Raw genomic sequence first — 17,612 nt, 5'->3', positions numbered from 1 at the left:
AGGGCCTGACCAACACGCAAAGAAAGGGTCAAAGTCCCGGGAGAATTCTTGCTCCCACTGTCTAGTCTCTTCTCAGGGATCCTTCATGATGCTCTCTGGCCCTAAACGCTGGTTTCTAGGGCCAAGGGAACTGAGTCAGCTGCCAGGGAAAGAGGGTGGGGAACAGGTAAGGAATCATCAAGAGGGCAGAACAAAGAAAGGAGGTGACTTGACACAGCTCAGGAACCAAGCAGTTGGAGAGAGTACAGGAGGCCAGAAGATGGGACAGGCAAGGAGACAGTGATCAGGAAGGGTACTGCTCAAAGGCAGGATGAGTCTGCTTAGGATGGGCACATGAAGCAGGCAGAGGCCACGGCAGACAGGATTAAGGACTTTTACAGAAGGAAGACCCAGGGTGGCACCTCTGCTTCCCTTCTCATTCCGTTAGGCTCCCCTTTCCTGAATTACCATTCCCCGCCCCCTCCAAAGCCCAAACGGCCATTCCGCCTCCATTCCCCCCAGGGCTCCCCCTCCCCACTTCCTGGCTCCCCATATCCCTGGCCCGGTTCCCAGGAGCTTCCCCCAGGCTCCCGCCTAGCTCCTACCCACTCTCAACTGCCCTAACCCCTCCCCCAGCCTCAAGTCAGTCAACCCACTGCACCCTGTGTCAATCCATCAGAGGGAATCCCCACTTGGTTCCCTTTTTTTGGCCCCACTTTGTCCTAAGAAGTCAATGTTTCCTGGAATACCTAGTAATCTTTATTTCTCATTCCCCATGGGGCAGGAGAGAGTGGATGCAGCATTGTGTATATAGGAAATTTAGAGCACTGAGAGAAAGAAGCCCAGTGCCTAGGCCGGGGAGAGTGCTTGGGGAGGAAGAGGTAACGTTTGTAAAAGGAAACAAAGTGATTCCCTTGGTTCAGGACTGGAGAGAACTCAGCAAAGGAGTCTTGGGGGTGGACTCCAAAGGCAAGGAAGGAAAGGGTTCAGAAGTAGGGGTGATTTCTGCTCACCCCGTGCTAGGGCCACTCCTTTCCCCAGGATATCCCCAGGAAGGCGAGTACAGTCAGCACTTTCCTTTCCCAGAGGTGGACCACCTGCCCCTACCCCCATTCCCCTATTCACTCTTTGCCTTGTCACCTCCTGTCCTCCACAGCACATCCGCCAGAATACTTCCTCTACCCTTCCCTTCCTGCTCGGGTTGCTAATACCTGCCCTGGTGCCCATCGCTTCCCGTATCACACACCAGCTTCTGACTGCCACACCAACCTGTGGACCCACCACACACCCTGACCCTGGTCCTAAGTGGAGGGGGTTGATGTTGCAGGAGTCAGACAAAGGCTAGGAGACCAGAAGGGGCAGGGGCAAGAGGAGCTATCACCAGAGGGCTCTTACCACCCCTTTCTACCCCCATCTGAGACGAGGACAAAGGGGGTGACTAAGCAGTGAGAGACAAAGGGCCTTAGAGCCACAGCAGCAGTGTGTGAGTGTGTGGGGGGTGCTGGCAGCAGGCAGCAGGCACAAAAGATGCAGTGTCCTAGGCAGCCCCCCAGGATCCCTCACCCTAGCTCAAGTTGCCCCCAGGGCCAAGCAGCCCAGAGTCTATCCTGATTTCTCGTCTATCCTGACACGCATGTGTGTGTGTGTGTCACTCAGTTGCGTCCGACTCTTTGTGACCCCTATGGACTCTAGCCTACCAGGCTCCTCTGTCCATGGAATTTTCCAGCCAAGAATACTGGAATGGGTGTCACGACCTCCTTCAGGGCATCTTCCCGGCCCAGAGATGGAACCTGCATCTCCTGCATTGCAGGTGGATTCTTCACTGCTGTGCCAACAGGGAAGCCCCTCTTAGGCTGGATTAAGGCAAAAAAAAAAATGCAGTCCCCACCTCGTTCTCCCACACTATTACCACATTCACTGTGTTTCAGGGAGACAAGGCCCAGGGAGCGGGCGGGGAATGAAGGCAGCAGGGAGGCCCAGCCTCTGCCTGGCTCTTGGGGGCTGCCCAGTCTTTACAGGTTGTCAGTTCCCACAGCGCGGGATATGGCCCCACTCTTTGGTACAGTTCCCATTAGGTCAACTAGAAGTCTGCCTTTCCCCTCTTTCTTTGTAGCTAAGAGTTACTTGTGTCTGCCACTCTCTTGGTCTGTCTGTCCCACCCTTCGGCACTGCTGGTGGGCTCTGGCCCAGGGACCCTCTCTGGGGGATGTCTCCGTCCAGACCCCAAGCCAAAGGGATGTGCAAACTCAACGGGTGGCCCAGCTGGAGCTTAGCTTAGCGGCCGAGAGAACAGGAACCAGATCCAAGGCTGGGAAACTCCCCTTTGTCTGTACCACACAGAATTGGGATCAGACTCCTGATGGTACCACATTTCTATGCCATTGGCCAGGGGAGAGGCCAGGTCAGAAACACATGAGGTAAAAGAGACTGACCAGGGATAGAAGTGGGATGCTAGGGATCACTAAAGCCATTTACTGAGTCTGTAATTCTGTAGGTTCTGGAAAGCTGGCAGATACCAGGTCACCTACAGGGGACCTCCTCTCCTTAGCTAGGATGAGGCGACTCCTACACACCCCTGCAGCCTGTTCCAGTGCTGGTGGCCTTGGCCGCCTCCTCTTTTTTTCATTTAGGTTTGGCGGGAGTTCTCAGACCCGCCCAGTCCCACTTGGGCCCCTTTCCCCTAACCCATTTAGGCCATCTGGAAATTAGCTCCCTCTGCTCCAAATCTTTTGGATTTGGGGATAAGAAGGTAACTGGCAAAGCCTGGCGCTGCCCTAGAAGGGCAGGACTACAGCAACAGAGCGGCGCAGGCAGAAAGTGGGGAAGGGTCTGCATGTGAGTGTGCGTCTGGCGCCAGGCGGCAGGACACTTTCTAAGGCACGCACGGGCAGCGCGCCGCTGCTTCGTGAGGGGAGCCGCTGCCAGCGGCAGCGGTGGCAAGTTTCTCTGGCTCAGCCTTTGAAGAGCCAGTCAGGAGCGGTGGGAAGCACGGTCCCCAGCCTCAGGTGTTTAAGCGAAAGTGAAGCCGAGGCGCAGAACCCGGCTGGTGTCAGGTTAGCGAGCCAGCTTGCAAAGGACGGGTGCGTGGCGCCGATACGCGGGAAGCCCGCAAGGAGGCGCGCTAGAGGCACTTCCGCCAGGCTCTCCTTCCAGCAGTCTACGGCGGCAAGATGGCGGCGCTCAGGGCTCTGCGCCGCCTGCGGGGCGCCGCGGCCCAGGTGCTGCGGCCCGGGGCTGGGGCCCGACTGCCGATTCAGCCCAGCAGGTGAGAGCGAGGGCGGCGCCCGATGCGCCGTCCCCAGGGCTGGGGTTTCTCGAGTCTGGGAGCTCCACGGGCCCCATGACCCCCTAGGAAAGAATGACCCGGGCCCGTGACCCCTCTCCCTGGCCCGCGCTCTCGGGTTCCGGGGTCCACTGGTACCTGTTCTGGAGGAGGGAGGAAAGATTGTTTCAGCTCGATCTGCCAGGGATGAAGTCATGTGGAGGGAGACGCCGCCCCTCAGCATTAGTGATATGCCACCCACCCCCCATTCGCCCTGCTGCTTCTACCCACCCCATCAGGGGTGAAAAGCCTCCTTAGACGCTATGAAAGAAAAGGAAGGCAGTCCCAGTTGACTTAAAGGAGGAACGTAACCCAGGAAAACCCGGGCCTCAGTGCATCCCTCTGGCCATCCTTGAGCAGAGCCAAGGAGCGAGCGTGCCCCACCCCCCTTTTCTTACTCTTCGGTTGACCTTGAATAAACACCTGTCTCGGATTCGTATTCACTAAGATGGGAACCATGAATATGACCAGAAATTAAAGGACTGGGATCCCCATCTTTGCATGCATAGGGTTATTGGGTGAAGTGATTCCGGGAATAAGTTACTAGTAAGAATGGAACCTCTAGAGTTCCAGTTTGTTCTGCCAGAGCTACACAGCTCGGTCAGCGACTTGGCGTTGATGAATCCCAGACACCCTTCCCAGGGCCCACGTGAAAGTGAATGGGAACAGAGGAACCAAGCACTGTTCAGGCCTTTTGTCTAGGATTTGTCATTACCTCCCCAGAGGTGCTCAGCAGTGGCAGCCAGATGTGGAATGGGCAGAGCAGTATGGGGGTGCTGTAATGTACCCCACCAAGGAAACAGCCCACTGGAAACCTCCCCCTTGGAATGGTGAGTGCCCAGGGCCACTGTCCCAACCCATACACTTCCCTGCCCTACCCTGATTTCTGAGTGCTCTTGAGCTGTCTGTCTGAGGCAAAATTTAGCCCCCAACTCTTTTTGCTCGCAATACTCTACTTGCAACTCACCACATATGATAATAATGATAATAGGAGGTATTTATCAAGTAGAAAATTCCAAGGGAAAAGAAAGAGGAGATTCCAGACAACCCTTGAAGATCCCTACCAAATTTGTATCTTTAGCTTCAGCTTTTTCCAGAGGTTTAATATATTTCCTGCTAAAGGAGTTTTTCCCCACTGGCACTCAAATGAAACCTTTCTAAATATGAAACTCCCCCCACCCTGCCATAAAACTAGCCCTTCTTGTGATTTTAAATTTTGATCAATGACTCCCTCATTTTCCTAATCCCTTAGGATTGAAAGTTTTTAGTCACCTTTGGCTCTTTTTTCTTTCTCCCCCCCCATGTCTATTTTCAATATGTCACCAAACCATGCAGATTCTTTTGTAGTAATGTTTCACATCTGGTTATCTTGCCCTTTGTTGGTTTGGTTTATTTTATATTAGACCTTGATTATCTTGGGAATCTCTTTGATGGGTTCCTGCACTGATCTAGTTCCCCTTCAGCCGTCCTATACAATGTCATCACCTTTATCTTCCCCAAACATTGTTTTATACTATGTCATTCATTCTTTTGCTCAAAAACCTTTAGAGGAACTTCCAGTTACCTTTCGAAAAACTTAACAGTAATAATAGCTGAGTGCTTACCATGTGCTGAGTGTTTTTTGTATGCGTTATTTTACTTAGTCATTACAATAATCCTATGAGAGTGATATTATCTCAGTTTTGAGGAAATCATGGTGTAGGGAAATTAAAAGGTGATCGAGGACACAGGTGGATTTGTACGTGGGTCTGTGTGACTCCAAAGCCCACGGTAAAGAATTTTGGTTGCATAAGTAGAGTCTGGTTTCAGATCTCAACCCTCCATTTACTAGTGAATGAAGTACCTACTTTCATAGCATTATTGTAAGGATTAAAAGAGATGCTAGTAACAGAAACCACTCAGTGTAGTGACTGGCTTGTGCTCAGTCCTCCCTAAGTGTTTCTAATAATCCTGATAATTGACCCACACCCCCCACTGCCTGCCAACACTAATCTTCTGCACTTGGTAGATAAGAATTCCACAGAGACTGACTTCCTTGTTTCTAAGATCTGACATACCTTCATTCCATAGCCTAGGATGCCTCTTCTCTCTTCCTATCTGAATCATTCCCTGTGTTTAAGAAGCAGCCTATATCTTGCCTCCACGAAGTCGGCACAGTCTTTCCTTTCTTTAAATACTTAGCTAAGCAACTTACTGGGAAAGGCAATGGCACCCCACTCCAGTACTCTTGCCTGGGAAATCCCATGGACGGAGGAGCCCTGTGGGCTACAGTCCATGGGGTCGCAAGGAGTCGGACATGACTGAGCGACTTCACTTTCACTTTTCACTTTCATGCATTGGAGAAGGAAATGGCAACCCACTCCAGTGTTCTTGCCTGGAGAATCCCAGGGACAGAGGAGCCTGGTGGGCTGCCATCTGTGGGGTCGCACAGAGTCGGACATGACTGATGCAACTGAGCAGCAGCAGCACCTTACTTGGCAACTTGTAAATTTGACCTGTGTTACTAGTTTCTCATGTGTACTTATTTCCCAAACTAAATAGTAAGCCTCTTGAGGGTATAAGCTGTCAGTTAGTAGTGGTAAGAATGAAGTATACATTTCCCAATTAGTTGGACATTCAGCAGATACAGCTGGAGAGCAGTGTATCTTAGTGGTTAAGAGTGTGGAGTCTGAAGCTGCCCAGACTGAGTTAAATCCTGACTCTGCCACTTACTGACTCGGTGGGAATTCATTTATCTTTTCTGGCCTCAGTTTCTTCAGTAAGATAATATGGTTGTTGAAATGATTAAATTAATTAAAATAAGTAAAATGCTTACAGCAGTGCCTGGCATATTATAGGGACTATATAAATGTTATCTATCTTTTTTTTTTCTTTTAAAGGTATTCTGAGAGATGTGGAAAGAGGGAGGTTCATGGACCCTCTCCCTCTTAGCAGAAAGTTTAGATCCCCCTTCCCTTTTCCCCAGCTGATGGTCTTCTTCTTGGTTATGTTAAAGATGGGGAAATTAGCAGGATATGGAATGGTGAGATGGAAGGTATACAGAGAGATGCTAACTCCTTGCTGTCTTTTGGGGCTTCTCAAAGGAATCACCATTTGGCTCAACTCTTTCCCACTTCTCAGATGTGGACCCTCCAAAGGACACACTGGTGTCGAACCTGACCCTGAACTTTGGGCCCCAGCACCCAGCAGCCCATGGAGTCCTGCGGCTAGTGATGGAGCTGAGTGGGGAGATGGTGCGGAAGTGTGACCCTCACATCGGGCTGCTGCACCGAGGCACTGAGAAGCTCATTGAATACAAGACCTATCTGCAGGTGTCGGGGGCGAACGGGGCCTGGCGACAGGACTGGGGGTGCTTTCACCTGGGGCTTTGCCCGTTTGCTGGCCCAGAAGCCCAGAGAAGGAGGGTGTTGTGGGGGTTGGGAGGGAGCCCTGTTGAGGTTATCAGGACAGTTTCGGTTGGGAGGATGGAGAGATGTGGCAGGGGATGCTGGACTTGAATCATGTGGATTTGGTTTACCCAACAGAAAGGCTTTGGAGCCAGAGCTACACTCCTAACTCTTCTCTGGCTGACTTTTGGCTGGCCCCTTTACCTTTACTCCAGTGCCTCAGTTTCCCTGCCCTTATATCATGCTAGTACGTCAAAGCTGGTGTCCCTGGGGTCAGGGAAAGAGGAGAGAGACGTCAGCTCCCCAGGACTAACAGCTGATTCTTGTATCTTCCAGCATTCTAAGTTTGTTTTTGAAATACTCAGTGAGTCAGAGTGACCGGGAGGGAGTTTGTGAGAGTTTGCTGTTTTTGGAGAACTCTGTGACCCAAATAGTGAGGGTCAGATTTGAAGAAACTGGATCCTGGGATAGGAATCTGAAGTTTTTCTTCTTACTGTCACGAAGAAAGCTCTTGATAACAGGATGATGGAGTTAGGATTTAGAACCAGCTGACTAGAATGTGGTTCCCCCAAAGAGTCCTGGCAGTGATGGTCTCTGGTCCCGTTCTCCACAGAGTTAACCCCTGTAGCTTTATCCCGCGTCACAGTGACATCAGGGCAAGAACTGGCTGTTCCAAACTGAGGCGTCTTAGCTCCGCCTCCTTCCTGGAAACTGAAATAAACAGCTGGGACTTAGCTTTCTTGGTATTGTGCGGATGAGTCCTTTCTACCTGTCTCTTTCCATCCTTCTTGCTCTTCCTTAATATCCTCCTAAGATTACCTTTCCCCGTCAGTATCGCAAATAGACCTTGTTCTTGGACAGAGGTTCCGCTTGGCCCAGAAGATGCGGTTGGCGGTGGTGTGCTGCAGCCAGCTCATACTGGCTCGCAAGAGCAAATTGTTAAGTTTTCACTTCTGTGGGCCAGTTGTTAAACACAGCTATCATTAAAAATTAAATTATGCCAGCTTGCAGTTTAAGACAGTAAAAGTCAAGGTAAGAAGTATGACAAGCCCCGGCTCTGGTACTTTGTGCATTCCTCTGTGCCGTGCTCTCTGGGCGTTTGCTTTTGTGGCGTCTGTGTAGTGGAAGTACTATGGTGGTGTGGTACCCTTCCCAGTGCTGTCTGTTCAGTTATGTAGTGCTGGTAGTTTAAAATGGGACCTTGTAGGGGTATTTTTACCGTGGAAATTGGCAAACCCCCCCGCCCCCACCTCACCCCTTCTGTGCGTTTCATCCTGCCTTTCTGAGACTCTGGAGATCGGGAGGACTGATGTAGCACTGACCTCTGACGCCCACTGAGAACAGTGCTTCTAGCAGCCAGACCGAGGGTTCCTTGGCCTGTTAAATGTGACCCAGATTTCTCCCTCTTCCCAGGCCCTTCCATACTTTGACCGGCTGGACTATGTATCCATGATGTGTAATGAACAGGCCTATTCACTGGCCGTGGAGAAGCTGCTCAACATCCAGCCTCCTCCTCGTGCACAGTGGATCCGAGGTACGCCCCATCCCCTTCTTCCCGTGGCCCACTGTGAGGATCACATAGAGCCCGCCCCCTGTCTCAGGAGCACTGACCCCAGAACTGTTCTCTCAGCCTGGATCCCTGGCTCCTGTATCCATCTCTTCCTATCTTCACCTCTCTACAGTGCTATTTGGAGAAATCACTCGACTTTTGAACCACATCATGGCTGTGACCACACATGCCCTGGACATTGGGGCTATGACCCCTTTCTTCTGGATGTTTGAAGAAAGGGAGAAGGTAGGAGGAGGAAAGGATGGGAAAAGGGGAGGAGATACCTGAGATGGAGCAGGTATGAAGGATGCGAGAGTAAAAGGAACATGAACATTTAGGGGGAGAAGGTGTATTTAATCTGGGTTATATATATATATATATATATATTTAAGTTTTTGTTATATATTTTTATTTATTTAGCTGCATGGGGTCTTAGTTGTGGCACGGGGGATCTAGTTCCCCGACGAGGGATCGAACCCAGGCCCCCTGCCTCGGGAGCACAGAATTTTAGCCACTTTTCCACCAGGGAATCCCCTGGGTTATGTTTCTACGGAGCTTTGTGCTGTGAAGTGTTGGTTAGGCCCCAGAAGGCTGGAGGCGGGGGAGTAAACCACCATGGTGTTGGACCTAGGGACCCAGGCCTTTGTCACTAACTCAGTGTGTCCCATTAAGATGTTCGAGTTCTACGAGCGAGTGTCTGGGGCTCGGATGCATGCTGCTTACGTCCGGCCGGGAGGTGTGCACCAGGTGAGCAGGTTCCCCTGCCTGCCTCAGGGTCCAGCCCTTGCTTGTACCCTCCGTGGCCACTGGAGGGCAGCACTGCAGAGGGAAGCGCCAACCCTGTGCCCCTGAGGCAGAGCTGGCTCTCCCTAGCAGAGGCGCTACACTCATTATTGAGCCTCCGTTTGTTTTCTAGGACCTACCCCTTGGGCTTATGGATGACATTTACGAGTTTTCTAAGAACTTTTCTCTTCGGATTGACGAGCTGGAGGAGGTAAGATAGGAGTCAGTGGGAAGAATCCCTTTTCCCCCAGGAAGGGTTCGTGGGGTTTTAGTCCCCAGTTGCAGAGAAATACAGAGGTATCTGAGGAGTGTCTTGAATAGTGTTCATACAGCAGTTTTCTTGACCAACAGATGCTGACCAACAATAGGATCTGGCGAAATCGGACAGTCGACATTGGGGTTGTAACAGCAGAAGACGCACTTAACTATGGTTTTAGGTGGGAGGAATAAGACTTCTCTCTTTAGGGGTGGGTGGGTTCCAGATTAATAGCTTGGCTTCAGAGTATGGCATCTTCCTTGCCAGGCTGATTTTCTATCCCATGCCCAGAGTGTGCGGGCGGGAGAGGGGAGCCTGAGGAAGAGAGCATGCCTCCTTTCTTGGTCTGTGGACAGTGGCCCTGGACTCTGTTGCACTCTGCAGTGGGGTGATGCTCCGGGGCTCAGGCATCCAGTGGGACCTGCGGAAGACCCAGCCCTATGATGTCTACGACCAGGTGGAGTTTGATGTGCCTATTGGCTCTCGAGGGGACTGCTATGATAGGTAAGGCCCAAATCCTTTCTTAGCTCATTGTCCCCCTGGTTTTTTCCCTGTCTAAAACCTTTCTCTTAGCTACTTTCTTTTTTCTCATACTTTATAGTATCTATCAGAACACCTGTGTGTATTAAATTAGGTTGCCTTTTTTTTTTTTAAATTTTTATTTTTACTTTATTTTACTTTACAGTACTATATTGGTTTTGCCATACATTGACATGAATCCACCACAGGTGTACATGCGTTCCCAAACATGAACCCCCCTCCCACCTCCCTCCCCATAACATCTCTCTGGGTCATCCCCGTGTATGTGACATCCTCTTTTACCCTTACATTCTCCTTATGTCTTGGATAGAACTAGTTTTGGCTGCATCTTATAGCTGAAAAAGCTGAAGCATAAAAGTTAGAGATTAGCCTGGGATTGTTCTGTCAGTAGTGTTTGAGACTAGAAGCCTCCTGATCCAGTGCTTTTTCCACTAGATTCTAAGCTTCAAATCCCCCTGTTCTTTACTGACCCCAAGAAAAGTTTGCTACTGTTTTCCTTTTGAGTCCATTTGACTCTCACCTCCAGAAAAACGTTTAAGAGAGGAGCTAAAGAGGGAAATACTACAGGACATAGTCTGAGCAAACTAGGAGAGGATTTGGGAAAGGGCCCAGTGCTGAAATCAGAAGACTAGGTTTTATACAGGTGCCCAGGCCAAGCAGAGATGCCGTACTAGGGGAGTGAAGAAAGTTACCTAGCACTGTTCGTTCGGTTCAGCCCAGCGCATTCTCCCAGCCTCACATCCAATTCTCTGGCTGCTCGTCTCTTGTTCTTAGCCTGTCTCATCTCCTTCAGATACCTGTGTCGGGTGGAGGAGATGCGCCAGTCCATTCGAATCATCTCACAGTGTCTGAACAAGATGCCTCCTGGGGAGATCAAGGTGGATGATGCCAAAGTGTCTCCACCAAAACGAGCAGAAATGAAGGTTGGCCTGTTGTTCCATTACCCAGTTGTGTCCAACTCTTCGTGACCCCACAGGCTGCAGCACACCAGCCTCCGTGTCCTTCATCATCTTCCGAAGTTTGCCCAAGTTGGCTACAGGGATAGAAAAAAGTGGGGAGGGGGTGACAAGGGGCAGTGACTGGGGAGGAGAGTCTTTGGATTAAATCCTACTTTTCAGTTTTCCTTTTTCAAAGAATTCACTGTGTAAGATTGTTGCCTCCCGTACTCTCCTCTATCTTTCTGTATCTTCTCTGCTCACTGACTTACATGGGGGATTTTAGACTCCCTGGGGATAGAGATTATGTTCTGTGTGTGCAAAGGCCTGCCGTACAGTTTGGATCTGGCTTACTGATGCTGCCTTGTTCCTTTCTCCAGACGTCTATGGAGTCACTGATCCATCACTTTAAGCTGTACACCGAGGGGTACCAAGTTCCCCCAGGAGCCACATACACGGCCATCGAGGCGCCCAAGGTGAGGCGGGCAGAGGGAGAGAGTGTGTGCAGTGGGCGACTGGAGACAGATGTGCAATTAAACTCTCGTTCATCAGTGAAAGAGAGGACATGAGGGTGAATAGAAAGGATTTTGCTGGCAGAGAAAAGTGTTCTTCCTGTTAATGAAGGCAGCCAACCTTCTTTGGACAGGGAGAGTTTGGCGTGTACCTGGTGTCTGATGGTAGCAGCCGCCCTTATCGATGCAAGATCAAGGCTCCTGGTTTTGCTCACCTGGTAAGAGCCAGCCTCAGTGATTCTAACTCTTAATACGTGAATCCAATAATGGTTGAGATCTTTATGAACTTTCATTTCTTCTCGTCCACCTTGCTTATCTTGCCTAATACTTGCTGTCTGAATCTCTCCAGGCTGGTCTGGACAAGATGTCTAAGGGACACATGTTGGCGGATGTCGTTGCCATCATAGGTACAAGGCCTGTTGTGTAGTGGAGGGGTTCTAGTCTCGGGACTTTGGAACTCTATGGGAACGGAAGCCGGACACTGTTCAACAGACTGCAGGCATAGACTCGGATCCTCGGTCTCCTGGGCACTGTAGGGACTGCTGGATCCTTGGTAACATCACCTTTTTTTCTCCTTCCCCGACCTCCTAGGTACCCAGGATATTGTGTTTGGAGAAGTAGATCGGTGAGCAGGGAACAGTGTTGGACCTCCCTGCCCTCTGTGGAGCCTCTCCGTTGCTGAAAATGGGACTGTGCGTGTGTGTATGTGTGTGTATACACGTACATGAATGCTTAGCTGTCAGGCTTTCTGTGCATGTACTAGAAAAGGAGAAACTACAATAAATTAGCCACCTTCTGGCCCTACACCCCAATTTCTGGTTTGTTTTTCCCAGTGTCTTACTGTCTTTCACTTTAAAGAGAAACTTAGGATGTTTGTTAAGCACCTACTTCTCTGTTAGACTCAGTCCTTGGCAGTTTTTCCTGTTCATCTCCACCCCCGTTTCTGACTCTTGTTCCACTTCTGCATTCCCCATTTCCTCTTTTCCCCTCACTTCCCCTCTGCCCAAACCTTGCTGCCCGCACTAATTGATAAACTCAAGTCAAGCCTGGGTACAGAGTTCCAGATGGGAGAGAAGGGTTATCGTGGGGTCATAGAGAATCTTGAGGGGCAGCTTATCACTGTTCTGTCTCTGAACAGGGCTGGAGTGAGACGGTGGGTTTAGATAGCCTTTCCCAAGCACGGCGACCCCTCTTTCCATGGGTGACAGGGGCTTGGTCACTGGAGGACGGAGGCATGAGAGTTCAGATCTCCTAGCTCCCTTCCTTAGATGGCCCTTCCGGGAGCTGCTCGTTTTCTCTTGCAGGAAGGGGAAGGGGCCAGAGCTCGGAGGAAGGCGTGGCAGGAAGGGGGGAACTCTGTGGTCAGGGAGCTGCTCACAGCACAGCTGCGCGGTGCCAGCAGCAGATCCTCAGCTCTCGGCCCCTCAGCCCCTGCCCAGGATGATCCCGGCAGTGCTCCTGCTCTTACTCCTTTTGGTTGAACAAGCAGGTGAGAGGGTTTGGTGAGGGTTTGGAGTGGGGCTCCAGGGTGGGAACCAAGGGCATGTGTCTGAGGGACAAGGCAGGAACAGACGGAGGAAGGCCGGCATGGGGCGGGTGGACACAGAGACCCTGAGGCTGGTCCCATCCCATCCCCATCAGGGCACAGGAATTGTTCCCTCTTGTCCCCTTCTTATTTTTTCAGGGCTAATACACACATAAGGCTTCAGTTTGGCAGAGGAGTGGTTCTGTGACGTGAAGAGCTGGTCTGGGGGAAAGCGTCCATTTCCCCTGATGAGCATTTTCTGTGGGGTGCATTTGGTCTTGTCCATTGGGAACTGATCTCTAGCTGGTTAAATAACAATTATAAAGCCCCCTTTAGGAAGGCAGGGGCCTGTCCTTGTGTTTAGGGGTGAGGCAAGGATAGTTAAACACAATTGCTGCCTCTGAGGGGTTTTCACTAAGGCACAGCTGGAATGAGGGCAGGCAGCACACGATGCTGGGGTCTGGAGAGCTGGGAGCATCAGCTGAGAAATACTGAGGCAGAAAAGGAAGGTCTCTGTAGTTCTGAGGCTCCATCATTCTCTGATCTCCCACCGCTTGCTCTCTTTGAGTTGTCTGCTTTTTGGAGACGGGATAGTCACAGCTGGGGTTCAGGGAGGAAGAGGTTAGTGAAACTTAAGGGAAGTGGGGAAATTAAAAAAGATGGAGTGGGATGGACTTCCACCAGCCCAGCCATGAAGGTAGAGGGAAGGTCTAAGTGAGGGGCCAGTCTGCTGCCATAAGATGAGGTAGTAGGGCCACTGAGGCATGAAAGAGAGGGTGCAAGCTTTAAAAGTGGAAAACCTGGGCTTGAATTCAAGTTCCGTCACTTAACTCTGTGGCCCTAAAGAACTACTTTTCTTGGCTTTGGTTTCATCATCTACAAAATGGCGATGATGTTTCCCTCGAGGGGTAGTTTTGAGATTTATGCAATACTGTGTGTGAAAGAACATCACAGCATAAAACGCACTTAACTGATATATCACATGCTCACGAGCTCTTCTGATAGAGGTCAGAGCTGATAGAGGCTGGAGCTCAGACTTTATTTGATTTTTTTCATCGCACCAAACTTCCTCTCTCAGTGGCCCAGAGTGAGTAACAGGGCAGAGTACCCGGAGCTGGAATCCATACAGCTTGTAGTCATTCCCTTGAGCCTGGGCTGAGACACTCACTCAACCTTGTGTGTAGAGCCATCGGTATCCCTAAGGCCAAGGAAAGCAGGCAGCTTGTTTTTACATATTTCAGTGTCTCAGGATTTGGTGGCGAGGGGGAAAGCAATGTGGCTGAAGCTAGATGACCAATAATAGAGTGAGTGATTGCCTTCCCTCCCTTCCTCAGCTCACATCCTTCCTGTCCAGCCCTCAGCCACAGGTCACAGGACTTAGCAAAGACACCCCTGTGGTTTCTTTGCTGAAATTTGTCACTGCCTCCCCTCGCTTTACCCCTCTGGGCTGAGGTTTTCAGCCCAGTGAACACAAATGGGTCCCTTGAGGGCTATGAAGTGCTCAGTGGTGCCTGAGGAACCCACGGTGCTAAAAAGTTGGTTGGGGGCTAATAGGGGAAGGCTCTCAACTCTCAGAAACTATAAGTTGCATCACAACAGACCCCTTCACACTCCTGTCTTACCCCTACCCTATGGTGAAGGAGAAAACAGAGGTAAGAGAAATAGGAATCCAGAGAGGAAGATGAAGTTGCTTCCCTTGGAGGGTGCTCCTTCAGGCCCCGTCCGACCTCCCAGAGCCCTCCCCTTCTCTCCTCTGAGCACCAGCTCTCCCCCGCTGCCCCTGACCTGATGCGTGCACTCTCTACCTTCAGCGGCCCTGGCAGAGCCTCAGCTCTGCTATATCCTGGATGCCATCCTGTTTCTCTACGGCATTGTCCTCACCCTGCTCTACTGCCGACTCAAGGTAAGGCAGGGGCAGGGTGGGCTGAGGGCTGGAAGGAGAAGTGGGAGGTTGGTGGCAGCATGGCTTCAAGGCAAGGGGAAAAGGGGGTTTGAAGTTCCCGCATGAAGTCTGGAGGGGGCACTGGGCCAATTAACTTCACCTTTGCTAATGACTTTCCTTTACTCCAGCTGCAGGTGCGAAAGGCAGCTACCGCCAGTGAGGTATGAACCCACCCTCGGAGGGGCGTCAGCAATGTCTCAGACTCTCAGCCCTTCTGGGGTTTTAGCCTTGGGGTCTGTGGTCTCTGTGGGGGAGCATGGGCCTCAGGTGCTGATCTGTTTAGCTTCAGAGACCCCCTCCCACCTCATCCTACCCACCCTGCCAGCTAGCCAAGTCACAAGTGAAATATTCAGCAGGCGACGAGGAAGAGTCCAGTGCAGAGTGACGATGAGTACAGGAGAGAGTTGAATTGTGTATACATGTGTGTTGGCAGTGTTATGGGCACATGTGCATTCGTGCCCGAGTGGCCTGAGGGAGCCAGTCACCCCTGGCCAAATACCTCCCTGGGAGGGCAAGATGTTGAGGGGTCCTGTGGGACACGTCGGTCTCTAATGCTTTGCCCCTTTTGCCTCCACAGAAATCAGATGGCATTTACACGGTAAGGGAACCTGCCTCCCCACCCCGACCTGGACTCCCTGTCCAGGAAGTCAGCAGAAGAGGGTGGGCTTTTGAGTGACCTTTGGAAGGGGTGGAGCCTGTGGGGGTGGCTAGGAGGCCCAGTGATGGGCTCAAGCTCCTGATTGTCCTTTGACCTCTATCTCCAGGGCCTGAGCACCCGGACCCAGGAGACTTATGAGACCCTGAAGCATGAGAAACCGCCACAGTAGCTTTAGAACAGACGCCCTTTGTCACTTCCTTCTAACAATCTCCTCCCAGCCCTGTGGTTGGCATCACATATGCCTCCCCACCATTAATGCCAGTTGACCCTACCCCTGTAATGATCCTCTGCCCCCCATTAATAATCACCAGTGATTTCTCCTCCTTGTCAAAGACCTCAGATGCTCTTCATTGATGTTTATATTCTAGTCTCACCCCTTTATGCCACCCTTCCCCTCTTCCCCATCCTCAGGTCCTACTGAACAGTGGGAAGGGACTAACATCAATAAAGACACCATAGACTGGACTCCATTCATTCATTTAAGATATTTATTTAGCCTCTGCTAGCCTAGGCTGGATACTGAAGATACCATTTCGAGTAAGGCAAACTTGGTTCCTGACCTGCCAGAGCTCATAGTCTAATAGACATCAGGGTTGTTTTATTTGATTGAGGGATGAATGCTGACTGTGACTGGGGGAAGGAAGAAACTCCTGACCCCCAGGTTCTCTAACATGGAGCTGGAGCAAGGAGTAATGTGTTGGCAGTCTAGGCACATTCAGAACAGTCAAACCCAAGAAATGACTTTCTCACCCAGCATGGCCCTCCGTGCCTGACAACAGGAACAAGGTTGAGCTGCAGGCAAGCCTGGCTGTCCAACCCCAGATAGTCACCAATCCAAATCAGAGTGGGCTACATGGAGGAGAGTAAGCACATCTCATAATACACATGCATATGGGCAATAGCAGAGCTGGAAAGCCAAGCGTGCAGAAGGGACGGTGTGACAGACGCTTGTGTGAGACTCCCAACGGAAGGTTTAGTGGAAGATGTTTTCTGTGGATTCTGGGGTAAGATGGACCTCAGGCGGCCAGGTTGGGGTTGGAGGAGGGTAAGGCAAAGGGGAGGGCATGCTAGGTGGCACAGTGGAAAAGAATCTACCTGCTAAAGCAGGAGGCACAGGGATCTGGAGTTGATCTCTGGCCCAGGAAGATGCCGTGGGGGAGGAGATAACAACGCACTTGAGTGTTCTTGCACGAAAAATCCCGTGGACAGAGGAGCATGGAAGGCAACAGTTCAGGGGTCACAGAGTCGGACACAACTGAGCAGGCAAGCAAATAAGGCGAAGGGGAACAAGTCGGGTCCAGGTCGGAGGCCAGCTCCTCTGAGCGCGTGGGTGGGTGGTGAAGGGAGGCCCCTTGTCAGCGCCGGTCCTGTTTCTAGGCAGGACTCTGTGGCAGTATCTGAGTCCCATCTGATGTCAGTCCTACCTCTGATCCCGCAGGCCTGTGCAAATGGGTCCAGGTCTCCAGGCTTACCCCCATTTCCCCCTACCCCCACCCCGTGCTGGACAGTACTTTGCACTGCATGGTGACTGACACTTTTCAGTATGTTTCCAGCTTGTACCATTTGACCCACTCATCAGCCCTGTGAGGAAATTCAGGCTCTTGGAAGTTAATTAACCTGTCCAAGGTCATCTTGCAAGTGAGGGACAGATCTCTGTCCCTGCATGTTTGGCCACACGCGGGGGGCAAAAAAAAAAAAAAAAAACGATACTGAGAAAGAAAGGGGAAATAGTAATTTTGAGTGGTAAGGGGCTAGAAGGCCAGACTGAAGAGGTTGATTAATATACAGAAGGGGGGACAGAGATAGACTGGGAGTTTGGGATGGAGATATACACACTGCTATATTTAAAGTAGATAACCAACAAGGACCTACTGTATAGTACAGAGAACTCTGCTCAATACTCTATAAAAACCTAAGTGGGAAAATAATTTGGAAAAGAACAGATACATGGAATATGTATAGCCAAATCACCCTGCTATGTGCTTGAAACACAACATTGTTAATCAACTATACTCCAATATAAAATAAAAGTCTTAAAAAGTATACAGAAGAAATTGGAGCCATTTCTGATGTCCTGGGAAAAGGTGGTTTCAGATGAGATATGAAGAATGAGTTAGGGTAGGGAAGTAAATATTTTAAAGATAAAGTGTAAACAAACTTTTATTGGAAATGCCCATTTATCCCATTTGGGGATTGTGAATCTCCTGCATCAATCCAGACTGACT

The 17,612-nt window shown here is 50.7% G+C and overlaps 2 protein-coding genes across 2 annotated transcripts; both read left to right on the top strand.

The window, feature by feature from the left end:
- The first annotated feature begins 3,124 nt into the window (after positions 1–3,124).
- On the top strand, positions 3,125–12,069 carry NDUFS2 (NADH:ubiquinone oxidoreductase core subunit S2). The gene is made up of 14 exons (XM_052636733.1): positions 3,125–3,244; positions 4,025–4,131; positions 6,422–6,612; positions 8,101–8,221; positions 8,370–8,482; positions 8,909–8,983; positions 9,153–9,230; positions 9,371–9,456; positions 9,660–9,779; positions 10,609–10,738; positions 11,131–11,226; positions 11,397–11,480; positions 11,612–11,669; positions 11,854–12,069. Exons 1-14 carry the CDS (start codon positions 3,150–3,152, stop codon positions 11,889–11,891), a joined length of 1,392 nt encoding a protein of 463 aa, XP_052492693.1. The 5' UTR covers positions 3,125–3,149; the 3' UTR covers positions 11,892–12,069.
- Positions 12,070–12,633: 564 nt separating this feature from the next.
- On the top strand, positions 12,634–15,845 carry FCER1G (Fc epsilon receptor Ig). The gene is made up of 5 exons (XM_052637840.1): positions 12,634–12,751; positions 14,599–14,690; positions 14,858–14,890; positions 15,307–15,327; positions 15,494–15,845. The coding sequence occupies exons 1-5, from the start codon at positions 12,703–12,705 to the stop codon at positions 15,554–15,556; spliced, it is 258 nt and encodes an 85-aa protein (XP_052493800.1). The 5' UTR covers positions 12,634–12,702; the 3' UTR covers positions 15,557–15,845.
- Positions 15,846–17,612: the final 1,767 nt, after the last annotated feature.

This window comes from Budorcas taxicolor, chromosome 3, assembly GCF_023091745.1.
Source record: "Budorcas taxicolor isolate Tak-1 chromosome 3, Takin1.1, whole genome shotgun sequence".
In the NCBI taxonomy this organism is placed as follows: Eukaryota; Metazoa; Chordata; class Mammalia; order Artiodactyla; family Bovidae; genus Budorcas; species Budorcas taxicolor.
The sequence above is the reverse complement of the archived record's forward strand: the minus strand, read 5'-3'. Positions and strand labels throughout refer to the sequence as shown.

Excerpts from the sequence above, each read along its gene's own strand:
- FCER1G (XM_052637840.1), top strand. The coding sequence starts at position 12,703 with ATGATCCCGGCAGTGCTCCTGCTCTTACTCCTTTTGGTTGAACAAGCA. Across the intron at positions 14,691-14,857 it reads TGCTCTACTGCCGACTCAAG|CTGCAGGTGCGAAAGGCAGC; the intron begins GTAAGGCAGGGG and ends CCTTTACTCCAG. Across the intron at positions 14,891-15,306 it reads AGGCAGCTACCGCCAGTGAG|AAATCAGATGGCATTTACAC; the intron begins GTATGAACCCAC and ends TTGCCTCCACAG.
- NDUFS2 (XM_052636733.1), top strand. The coding sequence starts at position 3,150 with ATGGCGGCGCTCAGGGCTCTGCGCCGCCTGCGGGGCGCCGCGGCCCAG. Across the intron at positions 8,222-8,369 it reads TCGTGCACAGTGGATCCGAG|TGCTATTTGGAGAAATCACT; the intron begins GTACGCCCCATC and ends ACCTCTCTACAG. Across the intron at positions 10,739-11,130 it reads CAAAACGAGCAGAAATGAAG|ACGTCTATGGAGTCACTGAT; the intron begins GTTGGCCTGTTG and ends TCCTTTCTCCAG.